The 21,807-nt window shown below is 40.5% G+C and overlaps 1 protein-coding gene across 1 annotated transcript in view; it reads right to left on the reverse strand.

Annotated features, from left to right (window-relative positions):
* Nucleotides 1-127: 127 nt before the first annotated feature.
* Nucleotides 128-21,807, reverse strand: part of CPT1A (carnitine palmitoyltransferase 1A) — an 85,690-nt gene continuing 64,010 nt past the window's right edge. Inside the window, 4 exon segments of the mRNA XM_030560735.1 lie at nt 128-3,258; nt 7,284-7,376; nt 12,205-12,309; nt 19,004-19,156. Of these exon segments, the coding sequence (XP_030416595.1) occupies nt 3,172-3,258; nt 7,284-7,376; nt 12,205-12,309; nt 19,004-19,156 (438 nt within the window). The 3' untranslated portion in view covers nt 128-3,171.

The raw sequence follows: 21,807 nt of genomic DNA on the forward strand, positions 1-21,807 counted from the left end.
GCAACTGGCCAATAGTTTAAAAAAATACATGCAGGCCACTCAAATACTGGCAAGGTGGTAACCCTAGGTCAATGAGCAGAGACATTGGAGCAAAGGGTAAGGAAGAAGACTCCAAAAGGATGAGTGATAATTGTGAAACCCTTATTTTTTATTTTTCAGAGTTAGAAAGGCAGAACAAATATAATTAAACAAATTAGAAGTGTTAGATGTAAATAACTGATGAAACGATAGTACAAGTGGAGTAAATGAGCATGATAAAACCAGTATAAATTAGTAAATCTGATATAGGAAATCAATATGGTACAAAGCATAATAAATTAGGAACTTTTTTAAACTTGGGGGGCTAAAGTCAGACACCCTAATCCATATTCCCACCAAAAACCAAAAAAACCCCAAAACTTTAAAAGTAGTTAGGGCCATCAATCAGGTAAGTGTTAACACCTAAATATTAAATCTCTCAAATTATACCAAAAAGCTAAATATTAGAGATTCCGGAAATGCACAATTGAGTTGTCCAGCCAATTCCTCAGTGCCATGTAATAACTCATTTACTATAATTCCTACCAAATTCTATTGCCTACTCAACCTTAGCTTTGTCCTCCTTAAATCACTGGTTGAGAAATAACCAATCAAGAATTTTTCTAAATACACAATATTTTAACTTGGCCATGCTTCTTAGTATTATGTGTACCACACTAAACATTAGAGGTAAACTGTCACTTTCATAGAACTTACGCAAACAAAAGTGAGCAGTTTCACTGTGTACATAATGTAGAGGATAGAAATATTAAAAAACTTTTAATTAATGATAACCTACATTCACTGTGCATTTTTAAGATTTACATCCAAAAGAGCACATTTTTATTTACATGCAGTTGACATTCTAAGATAAATGAAATACAAACTATGTTTAGAAATTATCTGCTCCAAATAAAAAATACATAAGACTTATCCTTTTCAACATATACAATAAAAACAAACTCTTCCTGTGCCAATTATATTTACACTCTCTTAAGGAATGTAAAATTGCATTGATAACTGCACTACCTACAATTACATATGTAACGTTTAAAACCTGAGAGTCAAACCTAAATATTTTCTTAATAAAAAATTCTCCTACAAGCTAATATGTCAATGTTAATACAGACTGGTCAGTGGTCATTATAAATAGTGCATGATTTCTGCAGCTCCAAAAGGACAATTCACTGTGAAGTTGCTGCAATAGTCTGATTAGATGCCATGCCTGCCAATTGCAGTAAGGCTTATTTGATTATCTCTTTGCCTGCACACTATCTGACTCACTTCTGTCAGGTTCTCGTATTACAATATTTACATGACTATGCATCTGTAATCTTCAGCAGGGCCTCTTCCCAAACGTGTGTATCGAATTCGTGTGAAACCCAGAGGGAAAAAAAATTACATGGCAGAGTCAAAACAAGATTAAGGGTCAGAAAATATTCATATTCTCAATCTAAAAATAAAATTAGACATTTTCCTTTACAGGGCTGTTAATGTTATTACAGCCCTGGAGCAGCAGTCATTTTTGTACTGACCACCACTGTATGTGTTACATGATCCTTTTATATACAGTTGCTTTGACAAGTACTTGCACATTTTATGCTGCTTAGGCTCATGTGATATAAAGACCGTCTAAAAGGAACACAACCTTGAATCCCAGGGAAGAGAGGCATCACAAAAAGCTACTTCATTTAATTTCATAGCAACCATGAACTGTGAAGGTTTTCTTTACTCTGCTTTTAAAATTTATATTATATACCTTTCTGAGTGGTACTGCTGTTTTTCCCCCCTCCCTCCCCATTTGCTTTCCTCATTAACTGTGCATTGATTCACCCTGGCCCTACCCAGAGCCACTCCAGGCAGAGACCAGAGAATGCTAGATTTCACCATTCTGGCATTACCATTTGGCTGTCTTAATCCTTTCCCCATAAAAATGTTTGGAAATGTGGTGGGTGCTGCTTTAAGCATGGGGGTAGACAAGATGCAGTTCCTTATCTGCAGACAGTCTATGGATTGCCCAACAGGTTTGTATGTAGCTAATGACTACGTTCCCTGGAGTCCCGGAGAAAACGTGCATGAGATGCAGCAGTTATCTTCGATGACTTATACAGCAAAATGGTGTTTTTAGAAATGTGGTTCTGAAACAAAGTTAATTCATTGTCTCATCAGGATTGGTCTTTCATTAGACAGAAAAAGGGGCATTTCACATAGAGGCCCTCAGCCAAATTGTAATGTGTAAAAACATGAACTCTTATCCTATGTTGCACCTAAATAAATCAATTTGAGAATTAAATTTACAATCCCATTCCTACTTGTTCAGCACAGAAAATTTATAGAAATAATTAAAAAAACAAGAACCCCACAGTGTAAGATTTCCCTGTATTTGAGGCCTTTCATTTTGAAGGCACTGGCTCATACAACGTGCAGTATGTTCAGATGGTAATAAAATTTAAGATGTGGTAAACTATAGGCTTATAAAACGGAGGAAAATAGGTGATACCTGCCATTCTTTTATGTAATGCAACTATTTTACCACCCACTGCAGCATTTACTTATTTCCAAGCAGCACAATATGTTTTCAGTTAGTGCATTACAGTAGGTTATGTCAGGTTGTGATATATTTTCAATGCAAAGAAATACCTTTAAAAAAGTGACAACTTAGATGAATATCCACAGGTCTTGTCACTCTCAGACAGAAGCAGCAGATACACTAATTCATGTTTTGCTATCAGTATGTATGTATGTCAAATACTTTCTGCTGATTGAGGTTGACTTAATAAATTTTATCCACTCAGTTACGAAATACAAGTAGACCCAGATTTTAAGTAAAAAGTTACTAAATGTACACAAAATTGAGACAGGCCTACAGTAGCTACAGTACACATGCCTTTCACATGATGTTGCCTTATACTATCCCTAGAATCACATAGGATGTCTAAAGTTATCCCTTATGGGAAGAAAATTCTTCTGAGCTATTGCAAAGTGATAGGACATTTGAACCTCAGCCTAGGTGTTGAATCCTTATTCACAGGTAATCACTGGATGATTATGACCCAAATCCCCTCTAACCGTTGCGTAGTACACCTTGCTTTCATTCATTGATCAGAAGAGTTCTCGCCCCAATGGTAGGACACTGGCATTGATATTAGGGAATCACTTGGTAGAGTTCATACCAACGCCAAACAAAGCTATGGTGTCAACCATTGCTTGCTTGATGTTTTCTCCAAAACGATGAGAATCCTAAGAGAATAAAAAGACATAGAAAGAGTTGTAATGCAAGAACTGTCACCATTATCTTGTAGCCAAACTTATCTATTTCCTCCTTTCATTTTTTGTAATTCTGAAATCTATGGAATGAAGCAGTCATCTATTCATAGTGAAGCAGGAAAAGGTGAAAATCTGAATAATTTTAATGCAGTATATAAGAGGGCTATCTCAGCCTAGATCCTTCTCCATATCCATTTACTTCCCTGTAAAAGGAATTTAGCTGCATTTTAGTTTGAAATTAGATTAGTCTTTATGGTAGGTTAAATTGAAAAATTTTCTCCCACAGGAACAGCATTGACTTCTGCAGATTACTATTTCAAAGAGTGGCATGTTTAAAAAAAAAAAGACTCAGCAGGAACTGACTTTCAAATGACATCAAAATATAAGGAAATATAGATGACCTGGGAGAAATCTTTTAACATGAAGTCTCTCGTGACAATTGTGACACTACAGCCCATATTCTTTATAGAAATATTGTTATAATATGATTATAGCATATCTAAAATGTTTTTTATGCAAGATAGGTCTTGTGAGATCTCATTGGAAAGATTATGATTTACTGAATATGATTATCCAATTTGTATGCATGTATGATTTTTGTATCTAAAGTTAGGAATATTGACTATACATCTGTACTACAAAAGTATTTGCACCTGAGGAATGCCCACCAGACAGAATGCAATCAGTGTGGATGGGCCATTATGGGAAAAACAATAGGTCTTTGAAGATGCTAATTTCCTACCTTCCTGGGATGCTACAAACAGTCTCTGACTCATGGCTGCTTTGACACTGCAAGGTCATGTGATCGAAGTCACATGGTACTGGACTCCATAATAGAATACCAGTATTTTTCTTCTGGGGGAGAGAGGGGGTAGGGGGAAGAGATCACACTGGAAAACAAAGGATTCCTGCTATATGTAAAACTTAAGGCCGGAGAGTGACTTAATCAAGTTAATTCTTCACTGAATCCTCGCCCAGGATGACTGCTGGAAACATAAGGGTATGTCTATGCTGGCAAGTTTCTGCGCAACAAGTTATACCACTTTTATTAAAGTGCCGGAATTAAACTGCTGTGGCGTGTCCATACTGTGCTCCTTATGACAGTGGAGCACATCCACATTAGCAGCTCTTGCAACGGCAAAGAGAGTAGTGCATTGTGGTAGCTATCCCATTGTGCAACTGGCTGCAGGGTGTTGTGGGAAGGGTTTGCAATGCCTTGTGGGGCAGGCACAGCATCACATGATGGAGATTTCCCAATCCCATTGTTCCATGAGCATCCTAGTACACTGCCAGTTGCTTTTCACCTGAAGTGGGGGGCAGAGAGAGAGAGAGTGTGTGTGTGTGGTTGTGTGTGTAGGGTGGGAGGAAAGACTGTGTTTTGGGGGACAGAGTATGTCAACATGCTGTCTTTGAAGTTCAGACAGTGGCAGGAAGCAACCAGTCCTGAGCCAGGGGAAGTGGCGAATGCTGACATCAGACCCACCTCCCGCCCTGGACTCTGCACAGTGCTCTCGCGCTTTCACACACACACACACACACACACACACACACACACACACACACACACACAGCTTTGAAAGGGGAGGGGTGCATATCTCCAGGGCAGCCAAGTTCAAAACAATGAACAGAACGGCCACTTGAGGGATTATGGGACACTTCCGGAGGCCAACTGATTACTTTCTGCGCTGTTATGTGTTTACACTGCCAATACAGCACTGGACCCTCTGTGCTGTAAGGCTTACGACGCTCACCAAGGTGGTTTTTTTGCAACGCTGCAACTGAGAAGTATCTGCGCACTATGTGGCCTGGCAGCGTCTATACCTTGGGAGTTACACTGCAGAAAACTGCTTTGCTGTGCAGAAACTTGCCAGTGTAGACAAGGCCTAAGAAAACAGAGAAAGTGGAGGTGGGGAGGGACTGAGCCCCAGGTTGGGAAAGTGTCTGGTCTGTGAAAGAAATACCTGGAGTTTTAATCTGCAAGCAAGAGACACCTGCCATCAAGAATCTCTGCAATCTGCTTAAAACAACATTTACGGTGAGAAATTACTGTTTGTAACCAATTTTTTTAGCATATTAAGCTTAGTTTGCATGTTTGTTTTATTTGCTCAGTAATCTGCTTTGATCTGTCTGCTATCCCTTATAATCTTTTGTAGTTAAATAAATTTGTTTTTGTTTTCTCTAAAAACAGGTTTTCAAAACTGGGCGGCAAAAAGCTGTGCATATCTTCCTCCACATTGAAGGAGGAAGCAATTTTCATGAGCTTACACTGCACAGTCCTCTGTGCAACACAAGACGATACAATTTTGAGTTTGCACTCCAGAGAGTGGTGTGCACTTGACTGCTGCACAATTCGCTAGCTGAGTCTTCCCATGCAGAGCTGATTTCAGCGTCTGGCTTTCTGCAGCTGGGTCTGTCCCTACTGGTGTGTGTGCTGGAGTAGGCTTGAGGGCCTGGCTCAGGAGGACAGTGTAAGGGAGCCCAGGCTGCTGGAACAGGCAGGCAGGCTCACTGGTACCCCAGTACATCAGGTGACACCCAGGGTGGGGGGGAAACCCATTACAAATACATTTTGTACTTGAGGTTGTGTTAGGATCTCTTATCTTTCTGGCACCAGATGGTTATGAAAACTATAGTAAATAATTGTACAACAATGCTCTAGTCTATTAATAAACTCTGACCCAGACCAGCTTTCCTCCTTGTAAATTAAAGATCAATAACGAAAGGAAGGAATTAAGATTAAAAATAGGACCAAACAGTTATAACACTGAACACAGTGCACACTGAATGTAGAAACAGTATTGAAGTCAAGGTCACTAATAAAAAGTGCTTCCTTCTTGGTGTGGAACTCTGACTTCACTGATGAGTAAGGCAAAAAACTGAGGCAACTAAAGAATGAATTTGCATGATGCAAGGACAACAATTTATGTCCTAATCCAGGGAATAGTAGCACTGGAAGCATCGTTAAGATACCTTAAATTATCTATGAGATCAGTCCCAACAAGACAATGAGATCACCTATGTGGCTAAAATTCAGCAGGTTGATAGAAACACAGTAAAAAAATAAAATCAATGACTGTGGCTCTACCTGTATCACAGTATATTCCCACCTGATCCTAATGAAGGGGTCGGCAACCTTTCAGAAGTGGTGTGCCGAATCTCCATTTATTCACTCTGATTTAAGGTTTGGTATGCCAGTAATACATTTTAATGTTTTTAGAAGGTCTCTTTCTATAAGTCTAAACTATATAACTAAACTATTGGTGTATGTAAAGTAAATAAGGTTTTCAAAATGTTTAAGAAGCTTCATTTAAAATTAAATTAAAATGCAGAGCCCCCCAGACCGATGGCCAGGACCCGGGCAGTGTGAATGCCACTGAAAAATCAGCTCACGTACCGCCTTCGGCGCACGTGCCATAGGTTGCCTACTCCTGTCCTAATGGATGACCCTCACTAAAAGCTTCAGAATATACTACACGTTTATTAAATCAACACAATAACTGGACAAGCTTCACATACTATAGTTAAGCTAGGAGATAACTTGTTTCAGAAAGAGATGGCATATATTCTGCACTGTCTTAAAGCTCCAATGCCTCCAACTAGTGGAAGGCCTGAAGAAAGATGTGCAGTATTATGAGAATCCACCAGTGGTGTATTATGAGAATCCACCAGTGGTGTTTACATGAGTCCCATGGCACTGCATGGGAGAGAAAAGGATCAGGCCACATATTTTCATGGTGTATGAAAGTCTAGACAAACTTGATTGGGGGCAGCTTCCATTGTTTATAAAGATATTCAAACACATACAAGGGGAGAAAACAGATTCACAGCAGATCTGAAAAAGTCAGCAGCAATAACCACAGGGAAGCCACGTACTACAGATTCAGATATGTTTTTAAAAATATGACTCAAGGGACATTTCACAAATGAATCTGCAAATGTAATCACTACTGAACTGTGTAGGAAAGGTTAATAGAATTGTAATTTTACTTCACACTTACTGTCTCAGGACAAGAGAATTTGCTGGACACATGGAAATGGATGAGGTGTTCACCCACATGAAGGTAAGACACACCATAACCATCATCAGCAACCTGTGGAAAAAGTATTTAGCAACTTGTTTAATACACTCATATATAACAGCACAATTCCTGTTCTATAACTAGGTACTAAAATAACTTCAAGTTTTCTCTAAAGCCAGGATTCTTGACCTTTTCTGAACCACGCTTCACCTTGGCAGTTTTGGGTTTTTTTTGTTTTGTAACTTGGAACCCGTTCCCCTCCCACCCTGCATGTCAGGTCACAACAGGCAGCCAGGCCAAATTTGGCTCCCCATTTTTACTATAATTACTGTTAGTAGGCTTGAAGCAGCTCTCTAAAAAGTTTGATATACCTCTTGGTTGATAACCTCTGCTGTAATGCAAAAATAAATTTTAATGTATGTTTAATGATGCTTCAGCTCAAAGAATTACTGCTATTTAGAGGAACACAGAACAGTTTAAATGGTCTGCCTTCAATGTTATCAGCACATGACCATCCAAGTGTCAAAATGCAGCTCCACGGGACAGACCCTTTAATACACACAGGAAGGACTGTCTATCTGTGCACCTCCTACTTATTAAATGTAATGCATCCTCCCTGTACGTGGGGGCATCTCCCATTCTTGCTGAGCAGTCTGATACCCTAGTGTTCTTCTTTTATACTACAGGGTCGTGCGCCGTAGAGCATTAAAAGAAGAGCAGAGAAACTAGGAAGTAATGAAGTAATGAGTCCTTGGGCTTCCATTGTCGCATTGGAAGCACTCCTCTCTTTCAGTTTTTGGAGAGATGCTAGAGGTATCACAAGCAGAGGGAAGGGGAACCATTTGGACAGTGATTTCCCCAAACATCCCCCCAAGTTTTGTGAGCTAGTTACATACCAATTCAGTGACTGTTTGGAAATCTGAATTTAAACTAAAACATTAATACACACTGTATAAGCTTTTAAAGTGTATGATAAAATAGTGTATCTGAAAAAGTATAATAGATTTGAAAAGTATGAACATAGACTAGCTTCCTTATACAGCTGTTTTTTATGATGTCAGTGCATTCATTTCGGTGACGCTGGCCAACCTAATAATTTCAAATGATGATTTGTAAGCAAAGTCTAAATGAGCTCTCCCTGACAGCTAGTGATGAGCTGGGATTGCGGGGAAAGGCTTCAGGGCCAGATTATATTTACATTCACACCTAATCTACCTAGGTATCCAGCAAACAGAGCTGTGTTGTCCAAGTGATAGATTTTGGCTGGGGTTGGGTTACAAACCACTTGAATGTGGGGAGAACGGGGGATGAAATGTTGTTCTTATTGTCTGAGTAAAGGGCAGTAGAACTGTAGCCTGTGATGATTTGAAGACATCAAGAGAGAGGGTGGGGACCTGTCCCTCTCCACTGTTTAAAGACAGAGCTGATTAGGCTCCATAGATAGTCTTTTGTTCTGTTAAGTGACCACTGCTGCTGAAATCACTGACAATCAGTCTAAGTGCTTAGTCCTGTTGTGGGGACAGTGTTCCTGTGGGCTCAGTGTTTCTGTGTAAGAGACAATCCAGACTGCACTAGCAGTGAGCAAGGTTCCCGCACTGAGAGCTCAGCTGAAATCACTGAGAGCTGGTGTCAAGTATCAGAGGGTAGCCGTGTTAGTCTGGATCTGTAAAAGTAGCAAAGAATCCTGTGGCACCTTATAGACTAACAGACGTTTTGGAGCATGAGCTTTCGTGGGTGAATACCCACTTCCTCAGATGCATGTAATGGAAATATCCAGGGGCAGGTATATATATGTGTGCTAGCAAGCAAGCTAGAGATAACGAGGTCAGTTCAATCAGGGAGGATGAGGCCCTGTTCTAGCAGTTGAGGTGTGAAAACCAAGAGAGGAGAAACTGGTTCTGTAATTGGCAAGCCATTCACAGTCTTTGTTCAATCCTGAGCTGATGGTGTCAAATTTGCAGATGAACTGAAGCTCAGCAGTTTCTCTTTGAAGTCTGGTCCAAGAGACCAACTCGCAGAGGTCACAGTGGCAGGTGGCAGCAGAAGGTGACTGTGCAGGGCCATTGGCAACAGAGTGGTGGAGTGAACGATGGCACAACGAACAGACGTGGCCAGAGCGAACAGTGAGCAGCTGGAGGAACAAGCAAAGTGCCTTCCTGTCCCCCACCTGGAAGGTGTACTCACATGAAAGCACCTCTGAACTCTGAGTCTCCACTGACCAAGGACAACACCAGTGAGTGGAGTGCGGTGAAGGGAAAAGTGAGGGGCATGTTAAATAAACATTTGTTTGTTGGACTATATTTTAGTCACTTTGCTCCAGAATGCTAGATTTGTGACTGGGAATGGAAACTTATATAAATATGTTTCCTAGTAGGCCAAGATTTTTAAAATGCATTATTTGCCAAGGTTGTTATCTCACACTGTTGCTATCTTGAGAGGTTATTATATTGGGGAATTTCTGTACTAAACATTTTTATTATTATAATTAATTTTTACATAAGAATGGTCATACTGGGTCAGACCAATGGTCTATGTAGCCCAGTACCCTGTCTTACAACAGTGGTCAAGGCCAGGTGCTTCAGAGGGAATGAACAGAACAGGTAATCATCAAGTGACCATCCCCTGTTGCCCATTCCGAGCTTCTGGCAAACAGACTAGGGACACTCAGAGCATGGTATTGCATCCCTTCCCATCCTGGCTAATAGCCACAGATAGACCTGTTCTCCAGGAATTTATCTAGTTCTTTTTATAATCCTGTTATAGTTTTGGTCTTCACAGCATCTCCTGGCAAAGAGTTCCCTGGGTTGACTTTATATTGTGTGAAGAAGTACTTCCTTTTGTTTTTTTAAAACCTGCTGCCTATTAATTTCATTGGGTGACTGCTAGTTTTTCTGTTATGTGAAGGATTAAATAAAATTTCCTTATTTACTTTCTTCGCACCAGTCAAGATTTTGTAGACCTCTATCATATACCCCCTTAGTCATCTCTGTTCTAAGCTGAAAATTCCCAGTCATTTTAATCTCTTCTCCTGTTTCATACTCCTGATCATTTTAGTTGCCCATCTCTGTACCTTTTCCAATTCCAATGTAAATTTTTTAGGATAGGTGACCAGATCTGCACACAGTATTCAAAATGTACCTGTACCATGGATTTATATAGAGGCAATTTGATATTTTCTGTCTTATTATCTATTCCTTTCTTAATGATTCCCAACATTGGTTGTTTTTGTGACTGCTGCTGCACATTGAGTGGATGTTTTCAGAGAACTATCCATAATGACTCCAAGATCTCTTTCATGAGCGTTAACAGCTAATTCAGATACCATCATTTTGTATGTATAGTTGAGATTGCTTTCCCATGTGCATTACTTTGCATTTATCAACATTGAATTTAATTTGCCATTTTGTTGCCCAGTCGCCCAGTGAGATCCCTTTGTAGCTCTTCGCAGTCTGCCTGGGACTTAACTATCTTGAATAGTTTTGTATCATCTGCAAATTTTGCCACCTCACTGTTTACCCATTTTTCCAGATGAATATGTTGAACAGTACTGGTCCCAGTACTGACCCCTCAAGGATACCACTATTTATCTCTCTCCATTCTGAAAACTCATAATTTATTCCTACCCTTTGTTTCCCATCTTTTAACCAGTTACTGATCCATGAGAGGACTGCCCTCTTATCCCATGATGGCTTACTTTTCAAAAGTCAATTTAAATTAAATACACTTTTTTTTTTATTTTTTTTTATTTTAGAAATCTAGATCTGTTATGTGTTTTGGTGTAACTTGCATTTTCCTTATGTTAAATTTGCATAATCCTAACAAAACATTTACTTTATTCATATCTCTTTTATATATCTCATTGGACCTGACACCCCCCCTGCAAATTCGAACACCCCCCCCTAATTTCAATTCCTGGGGAAACCACTGCATTTGGAAGTGAAGAGAACATTCAGGGGCAAGACAAAAGAAACAAAAAGGAACAGGAAGAGAGAATATGATGAGTGAGACAATGGAACATAAGTAAGAACAAAGATGAAAAGACAAATAAGAATGGACTGAAGTCCCTATGGCTGAGATACATTTCTTTGTTGGCAAAAGTGTCCTCTTTTGGATACTAATTACTAACCATATATAATCTGAACGTTGTGGTTCATGAAACGTTTCTCAAGTCAAACTACCCCATAGAAAGGATTTCAGAGGTTCAAATGCTGCCAGGGGAAAGTTTCACTTAGTCTTGTTGAGTAGGTAAAAGTCTTATTTGGGGAAAAAAATGCAGATGCCTCCTAATTTGAACACCCCTTTGGAGAGCTCTCTTTTGTTTTATGGCATTGCAATTTAAAAAGTAAGATGTACCTCAATGTACTGGAGAAAAGAAAAACCATACCAAGGATGTGATTTAAAAGTATTTTCAAGCTAATTAGCTGGTCAGAGTACAGTATCACATAGCACATATACTGTAATCCTCACCTTTGACTGGAGGGAATCTAACAAAAATAGGTACAATACACATAAGCCTTCATCTGCAGCTACTCTGTGTTCTCAGTGGTTGTTCAGCAAAAAATGGGAATGTCATAATGAACACAAATACCACAAGTAAGAGGTGAAGTAAGCCCCCATCCACCAGATTTCATGGTATAGCTATGTCTGCCTAGCATACCTGGATTCCTCAGCAAGACTCACCCAATTTACCTAGTCTGAAAGAAAGGAACAAAGCCAAGACTACAGATTCTCCTGAGCACATACATACAAAAGGAAAACATTAACACACATGCTTTCAGAATCCCCCAACAAGTCTTCAGTCTTATTACGGAGATGAAAGTTTCAAGTTAGGAGCATACAAACTAAGCCCATTTAAGTAGTATGCATTATAAAAACATGTTTTAAAAACCCCCAAACTTACAGGTCCAAAGCCTCCGCCACTGGATACAAACTCAGGGTTCTTCTCCAGGTCAATGTGCTGCTGTGGTGTCTGACTTGTTGACAACCTCCAAGGCTCTGACAAAACCTTTAGAGCATATGAAGTCCAGAGTAATGTGCATATGGGCAGCTTGTGTGTTGCAATTAAGTAGTTGTGATCAAGGTAAGCTACAAGACTTTGCTTAATAAAGCACTACTACTAAATACGAACTCTAAAACATTCCCAGTGGAATCAATAGGTTAAAATGAATGATCTATATTTCAGGACAGGCTATGTCCAAAAATAAATAAATAAATAAAATAAAAAGAGAGCTGCACACAAGGTTTTGACGTTGATCCCATACAGAAAACAGATAAATTTCTGTTACTGGCATATTTGGAAAAGGTTTGCTGAAATAAGAAGAGTGATCACTAGGGATCTGATCCAAAGCCCACTAAAGTCAGTGAAAAGATTCCCACGGACTTCAATGTGGTTTTGGTCAGGCCCTTGATTTGCAACAGTAAAGTATTAAGAAACTATAATCCTTACAAAAAAGTAAGAGTTTTGTGTAATCTATAGTTATAGCACATCAGTTTCAAGACAGGACTAAGGAAAACTGCAGAAAGTTGTTTTCCTCAGCCTGATCATTACATTAATTAATCTCTGTGGCCCAGACAATGATCACACACATGATTAATCTTTTATGGAATGAAGCAGCAAAGAATGTGTCATCTATGAGACAGCAAATGCAATACAGCACCATTTTTGCATGTCTAGAACTTACAAACCCAAACTATGTAATAAGGTTCTTTAATGTCATTAAAGAAGATCAGTGGTTCTCAACCTAAATGTGTTACATGAGCCGCAGGTCGAGAACCACAGCGCCCACCCCACTAACCCCCCCCACAGACCTCTATGCCCAGTGCCCCCTGCCCAGAGACTCCTCCACAGAGTGGGGCCAAGAGTGCCACATGCGGGGTGGGGCAGCTGGAACTGGGACCTGGACCCTGCCACGCATGGGGTCAGGCAGCCGTGGCTGGGTTTTTTTAAGCACACACCTGGGCTGCAGCGGTGTGCTAGCTGGGCTGTGGGTTGAGAATCACTGATCAAGATAATACTCTCTCCTGTTAGTGTGATAATCCATAACATTTACATATCTCCACACACACATTGTTTCCTAAGCAAACATTAACTTCAAAGGCTGATATTTTACAGTGACTTCACCTTACAAGTACTGTGATCTAGAGAAAAATTAAAAGCCTAACTCCACTGCCTTTATCACTATCAATCATTCCTTTTTTGCAATACCTGTCACATTTCTTTGAACCACTGTTGACAGTTACTACTCTACAAAAATAGTTTTCTGCAAGTTGTGTCTTTGTAGCTTATCTAGTCTCCTTTAAAGCTGAATACTAAGGGAAGATCTACACTACAAATTTGCAGCTGTGCCACTGTAGTGCTTCTGGTGAAGACTTAACACTTAATTTCACCTCTGCAAGAAGCAGTAGCTGTGCTAGCAGGAGAAGCTCTTCCGCCAGTACTTAGATCAGTATAACTGCATCGCTCGGGGGTATGGATTATTCTCATAGACTCATAGACTTTAAGGTCAGAAGGGACCAATGTGATCATCTAGTCTGATCTCCTGCACAAAGCAGGCCACAGAACCCTACCCATCCACTTCTATAACAAACCCCTAACCTATGTCCGAGTTACTGAAGTCCTCAAATTGTGGTTTGAAGACCTCAAGCTGCAGAGAATCCACCAGCAAGTGACCCATGCCCCACGCTGCAGGGGAAGGCGAAAAACCTCCAGGGCCTCTGCCAATCTGCCCTGGAGGAAAATTCCTTCCCGACCCCAAATATGGCGATCAGCTAAACCCTGAGCATGTGGGCAAGACTCACCAGCCAGCAGGAAAGAATTCTCTGCAGTAACTCAGATCCCACCCCATCCAACATCCCATTACCGCCCACATGGCATACTTATCTGCTGATAATCAATGATCAATTGCCAAAATTAAGCTATCCCATCATACCATCCCTTCCATAAATTTATCAAGCTTAGTCTTAAAGCCAGATATGTCTTTGGCCCCCACTACTCCCCTTGGAAGGCTGTTCCAGAACTTCACTCCTCTAATGGTTAGAAACCTTCGTCTAATTTCAAGTCTAAACTTCCTAGTGTCCAGTTTATACCCATTCGTTCTTGTGTCTACATTGGTACTAAGCTTAAATAATTCCTCTCCCTCCCTAATATTAATCCCTCTGATATATTTATAAAGAGCAAGCATATCCCCCCTCAGCCTTCTTTTGGCTAGACTAAACAAGCCAAGCTCTTTGAGTCTCCTTTCATATGACAGGTTTTCCATTCCTCGAATCATCCTAGTAGCCCGTCTCTGAACCTGTTCCAGTTTGAATTCATCCTTCTTAAACATGGGAGACCAGAACTGCACACAGTATTCCAAGTGAGGTCTCACCAGCGCCTTATATAACGGTACTAACACCTCCTTATCTTTGCTGGAAATACCTCGCCTAATGCATCCTAAAACCGCATTAGCTTTTTTGACGGCCATATCGCATTGGCGGCTCATAGTCATCCTGCGATCAACCAATACTCCAAGGTCCTTCTCCTCTGTTGCTTCCAACTGATGCGTTCCCAGTGTATATCTAAAATTCTTATTAATCCCTAAGTACATGACCTTGCACTTTTCACTATTAAATTTCATCCTATTCCTATTACTCCAGTTTACAAGGTCATCCACATCTTCCTGTATGATATCCTGGTCCTTCTCTGTGTTAGCAATACCTCCCAGCTTCGTGTCATCTGCAGACTTTATTAGCACATTCCCACTTTTTGTGCCAAGGTCAGTAATAAAAAGGTTAAATAAGATTGGTCCCAAAACCGATCCTTGAGGAACTCCGCTAGTAACCTCCTTCCAGCCTGACAGTTCACCCTTCAGCACTACCCGTTGTAGTCTCCCCTTTAACCAGTTCCTTATCCACCTTTCAATTTTCATATTGATCCCCATCTTTTCCAATTTAACTAATAATTCCCCATGTGGAACCGTGTCAAATGCCTTACTAAAATCGAGGTAAGTTAGGTCTACTGCATTTCCTTTGTCTAAATAATCTGTCACCTTCTCAAAGAAGGAGATCAGGTTGGTTTGGCACGATCTACCTATAGTAAAACCATGTTGTAATTTGTCCCAATTACCATTGACCTCAATGTCCTTAACTACTTTCTCCTTCAAAATTTTTTCCAAGACCTTACATACTACAGATGTCAAACTAACAGGCCTATAGTTACTCGGATCACCTTTTTTCCCCCTTTCTTAAAGATAGGAACTACATTAGCAATTCTCCAGTCTTGCGGTACAACCCCCGAGTTTACCGATTCATTAAAAATTCTCACTAACAGGCTTGCAATTTCACGCGCCAGTTCCTTTAATATTCTGGGATGGAGATTGTCTGGGCTCTCCGATTTTGTCCCATTAAGCTGTTCAAGTTTGGCTTCTACCTCAGATGTGGTAATATTCACCTCCATATCCTCATTCCCGTTTGTCATCCTTCCATTATCCCTAAGCTCCTCATTAGCCTTATTAAAGACTGAGGCAAAGTACTTATTTACTTATATTGGGCCATGCCTAGGTTATCCTTAACCTCCTTTCCATCCTCAGTGTTTAGCGGTCCCACTTCTTCTTTCTTTGTTTTCCTCTTATTTATATGGCTATAGAACATTTTACTATTGGTTTTAATTCCCTTTGCAAGGTTCAACTCTACTTGGCTTTTAGCCTTTCTCACTTTATCCCTACATGTTCTGACCTCACTAAGGTAGCTTTCCTTGCTAATCCCACCCTTCTTCCACTCCTTGTAGGCTTTCTGCTTTTTCTTAATCGCCTCTCTGAGATGCTTGCTCAGCTTGGTCTACAACTCCTGCCTATAGTTTTTTTCCTCTTTCTTGGAATGCAGGCTTCCGATAGTTTCTGCAACTGCGACTTAAAGTAATTCCAGGCCTCCTCCACATTTAGATCCACAAGTTCTTCAGTCCAATCCACTTCCCTAACTAATTTCATTAATTCTTTAAAGTTAGCCGTTAAGAAGTCAAAAACCCTAGTCCCAGATCTATTTTTGTTTATCCTTCCATCTAGTTTGAACTGAATTAGCTCATGATCACTCGAACCAAGGTTGTCCCCTACAACCATTTCTTCTATGAGGTCCTCACTACTCACTAAAACCAAATCTAAAATGGCATCCCCTCTTGTCGGTTCTTCAACTACTTGGTGAAGAAATCCATCTGCTATCACATCCAGAAAAATCTGAGCCCTATTATTCTTGCTAGCACTTGTCCTCCAGTCTATATCTGGGAAGTTAAAGTCTCCCATGATCACACATTTCCCATTAGTATTTACTTCCTTAAAAACATTAAAGAGGTCTCTATCCATATCAAAATCAGATCCCGGCGGTCTGTAGCACACCCCAAGAACTATCTTAGGGGAGGCTCTAGTAGCTTTCTTTCCCAGTGTGATTTTTGCCCAGACAGACTCTGTCTTGTCCATTCCATCACTTCTTATTTCTTTACAGTTAACCTCCTCATTGATGTACAAATGCTACTTCACCACCTTTGCCTTTATTTCTGTCTTTCCTAAACAGCACATAGCCTTCAATACCTGTACTCCAGTCATGACTACTATTCCACCACGTTTCTGTTATCCCTATAATATCCGGTTTCACTTCCTGCACCAGTAGCTCTAGTTCCTCCATTTTGTTCCCTAGACTCCTCGCATTAGTATACAGACATCTTAATTTTTGCCGTTTGGCTTCACTGACATTCTTTACCCTGTTAGGCTCAGACATTCTACCACTAGCATCACCTATTAGTCTGCTATCTACACTACCCTTCCTCCTTATGCCAATTCTTCTGTCCACAGCTGTATCCCCTTTTACTTTGTTTACTTCCCTCTCAAGGTTACATTCTGGCATGGAGATCTCCTGGACATCTCCCAACCATCTCCCCCAACTTTCTAGTTTAAAGCTCTCTTAATCAGTTCAGTGCGCCTCCATCCTAGAAGTCTATTTCCCTCCTTGCTCAGGTGAAGTCCATCCCGAGAGAACAGTCTTCTGTCCGTAAATGCTTCCCAATGGCCATACATCCCAAAGCCCTCCTTATAGCACCACTGCCTGAGCCATCTGTTGATCGCCATAATCTTATCACACCTTTGTCACCCTTCTCTAGGAACCGGCAGAATCCCACTGAAGATCACCTGCACCTCTATTTCCTTAAGCGTCTTCCTCAGTCTGGCATAGTCTCCCTTGATACATTCCAGAGAGTATCTAGCCGTATCATTCGTTCCCACATGAAGGACAATCAACGGATTCTTTCCCGCTCCCGCTAGGATCCTTTTCAGCCTCAGGTCCGTCCACATCCTGTATCTTAGCACCCGGCAGACAGCACACCCTTCTGTTCTCCCGATCAGCTCTAGTTACAGGCCCTGTCTGTTCTTCTCAGTAAGGAGTTTCCAATCACGTAGACCTGCTTTTTCCTGGTGACTGTGTGATTCTCCAGTCTATCCCCTGCACTCACTGTCTGCAAGTCCTCTTGATTCCTATTCACCCTTGCAATCCTCCTAGGGCTTATATTTGGTGTTGCCTCCATTGACTCCTCCCCTCCTCTTGCAGGACTATCAGCTCTTCTCTTTTTCCTTGCCCTCTCTCCTTCAGTGACCACCTGCTGTGTCCCTTCTTCATTTTCCAACTCTGCAAACCTGTTCCTGAGTTCTATTTCTCCTTCACTGGCCCATCTTTTCCTCTGCCTGGTTCTCTTAGTCACATGCTTCCACCATCCACTTTCCTCACTCTGCAGTCTCTCTTCTGAATTCTTTGGTCCTGCTTCCATCTGCACGTCTGAGCTTATCCCTTCAGCCCCCTCGTGTCTGTGCTCCATCATCTGCTCAAACCCCCTTCTAAACTCAACCAGAGTTTGCACCTGCATCTCCAGTCCTCGGATCTTTTCTTCCATCAGCTCTATCAGGCGGCACTTCATGCAGACAAAACTCTTTTCAGGTATCCCCTCCAGGATCATGTACATGCCGCAGCTTCCACATCCAGTCATCCTCACTGTGTCTTTCAGTGCTACCTCTGTATCAGTCATAGCCTTCCCACCTAAGGCCTGGTAGTCCACGGAACAGAGCACAACACAACACAAATCCCCAGCAGGCACCAGACCACTCCCCAATCCCTTAGCTAGCCTGTCAGTTCCTCTGTCCTAGTCTCCCCTGCAAACTCCCTCAGAAACTCCCCTGTTTACAGCTCTGTTTGCTGGCTCCTGTGCCGCTGTAGCTGTCTGTGCCGCTGCCTGACTGGCTGGCTACTTATATAGGACCCCTAATTCAGGTAAGCCTCGCCCCCTAAGCAGGGCTCCGCTGCTCTCCCAGCACACTGCCCCTAGCAGCCTCCACACACACACACACAGTACACAATACAATCCACAAACTACAAACTACAAAAACCTGCTCCTCCAACAGAACTCCCTCTGAAACTCCCCTGTTTACAGCTCTGTTTGCTGGCTCCTGTGCCGCTGCAGCTGTTACACAGCAGTAATTTTGTTGTGTAGACCAGGGCTAAATTAGCATTCATTAACATATTTCAAAATGCCAAGGTAACCAACTCAATCTCACATTTTCGTTAGAACTACACATTTTAACATAAAATTATAGTAAACTCATATCAGAAAAAGCTAATTATTGATAACTAATCTTTTGTTTACTTGATGAAGCTGCATTACTGGATAGCAATGAAGAAAGGTTACTTACTTCCTTAAGGAAAGGAGACTCAACACCAAGGTATTTGGACACCACATAAAGGCAGAACAGATGGCGGTCAATGCCTGCACCAGTCATGGCAAGGCGATACAAGTGCTGGTGTTTATCGGCAGCAATCCTGAATAGTTTACACCTCTTTTCATTCTAAAGAATAATAAAAAGAAAACACCAAGGAAACAAAAAGACAGAAGGTATTTAAATTGGGAAATCAAAATTACAGTGACTGGTCTCAACTTGCAGTACTAAAAGCCACGTACAAGACAATGTATGCATCAAAAACCAGCTTTGAGGAACTACCACCACCATCAGGAAAGAAACTTTGAAGTGATGTGGGATTGTTTTTTTTTTAATCCAACTTTTCTAGTTTTAACATATTTCAAGCATGTGTGTCAATAGTTTATAGTAGAAAATTGTGATATAACTCACTGAATCAGGTACAGCATGAGATATAATTACAGTACTAGCCCTATGAAGTTTGCCTCTTCACTGTGCATCTAATCACATCAAGCTTCCTGGGAGATTATAGATCAAAAAAATCTAATCTTACTCTGTTTTTGTATTACTCTGCTTAGGTAGCTATAAAAAGCAGGTCTGACAGAACTGATGAAAGAACTGGGAGCTTAACAGCTATTTTAAGAGGCTGATAGATAGTGCAGTTAATGGCAATAGAAGATTTTAGTTACTAAATAAAACAAAATATTTTCTAGATAGTCAAGCATATTCTGTCAGATTATTCCATACACTCAGTGTGCTATCTCAGTATGATAATTTGTCACTTCTTCCCTAGCCCTCTCCCATCACAGCATGGTGTACTATCCACATAGGGTATAAGACAGCCTACTTGGTTTGGCATAAGAAGCTGGTAATACTTCTCCTGTTAGTTATTTGAGATAATGATAGCATTCAACAAAAGAAGGGGAAGAGTGGCAAAGAGAGGGATAGAGGAACAAGGGTGGTGGGAAAGGCGCACAGGGGGATGCAGGAAGAAAAACAGAAAGAAAAGGAGAAGTAGCAGAGATCAGGAAAAACGGAGAGGAAGAAAATCAAACATAGAAATAAAGAAAGGAAAAAAGTATTCTAGTAGAAACAGCATCCTGTCAGAGGCTGAAGTACTGCCTCCAGAAAAGCCCATTCATGACTTGGAGAAGTTGTAAGTGATTGAGATGCTTGAATCATCTGACCTACTGTAAAAAAAAACAAACATAACCTTGACGTTTAAAATGTTTGGCCAAATAATAGGACATTGTCACAGAACTTTCTGAAATGAGCCCTGGCCCAGACTTTCAAATCTAGGTACCTAAAGAAAGATCTTCATAGATGCTGCGCACTCACAGTTTCCAGTGACTTCCTGGCATGGCATTCAGTAAGTTCACAGGGTGAAAAGCACTTTTCATACTGCATAAATAAAAACAATTCTAAAAATTAAGTTTGAATTCTGGGCCTGACTTTCAGTATTGCTAGCACTCCAACTGAAGTCCATGGGAGCTGTGAGTGCTCAGCACATCTGAAAATCAGGTAAGTAATTTCCAAGCTCATGGAAAGCACCGGTTATCTTGTGAAATGTGACATATTGTAGTACTTTACACTATCAGTCTGACAGCACTAAGTAAGAGATCACAGGGTAAAGTAACCATATCAACTGTGAATTTTTGTTTAAAACTACATAATATGAGGAAGTTGCAAAGATGGTATTTAACATGATGTTAACTGGACTCACTCAATGGCGGTGTCACAAAGGTGTCTTCAGCAATATGACTACTTACAGTTGTAAACTCAAAAGTGACAATTTCAACTGACGTCATTCAGCCTGTACATGTGTCCTCACTTCGACCTTTCACACTGTTGGACCGAGCGGTATGTGGGCAATTCTTGTGTAAAATGAACACGTTTTCTGTTATCTTAATAGAGTATGTTCACAAGACATTGACCTGCACTGGTGTAAAACAGGACTTTACCCTACCAACTGTGCAGTAGCAGAACTATCTGCTTCACTTAAAGAGATATTCACAGTCAAGAAAATTTTAACTTACACTGTATTCCATTTACCTTTTAACTGTTTAGGTTTTCCCATGACATTTACTTATTAAACATCTATGTAAAAAAGCCACACAACCTTCTCCCCCACAACCTTTTACCCATAACAAGGCCCAGAGTTCTCTTGCTCAGTCTCACAGTGAGGTCGTAATGCTACATTTGTGACTTTGCAATTATTTGCAACAGACTAGCAAAAATTTTGAGTGGTAAGGAAGGAATCTTTTAGACTGAATAGTTTACACTTCTACAGCATCTTGATGGCTTTATTTTCCTGCTCTATGCTCCTTTAAAAATGGTGACTAATAACTGTATGACAAGCTACGTTCAAGTAAAAAGGATTAATGTTGCTTCTGATTCTAATCAAGAAATACTGGGTAAATAAGAACCAGCACAAAACTGAGCCATAAAATGTTAACACGTTCAAACATTTAAAGAAAAGAAAGTTCTGCAAGTTTTTTTTTTTTTAAATATACGATCAGAGTGGAGATGAACAGCAGCTGCATAATTCATGACAAAAACCAGGAGAAGAGCCACACTATAGTTCAGTATTTTCTTCCATGTCTATGTCAGCTAGAGGGTTTTATTGGTATTATCAGAGGATGTCATCCAGAAATGTTTGTGTTCCCTCGTCAGCATTCATACTATTGCAACCACTACCAAATATTTATTCCTTAAAGTAAAACACAAAACATAGCTAGCACAGTACTTTGCGTAACAGAAAATTACCTTGCAATAGCATTAATTTGCTCAGTTTCTTCTGA

This window comes from Gopherus evgoodei, chromosome 4 (genome assembly GCF_007399415.2).
Source record: "Gopherus evgoodei ecotype Sinaloan lineage chromosome 4, rGopEvg1_v1.p, whole genome shotgun sequence".
Taxonomy (NCBI): Eukaryota; Metazoa; Chordata; order Testudines; family Testudinidae; genus Gopherus; species Gopherus evgoodei.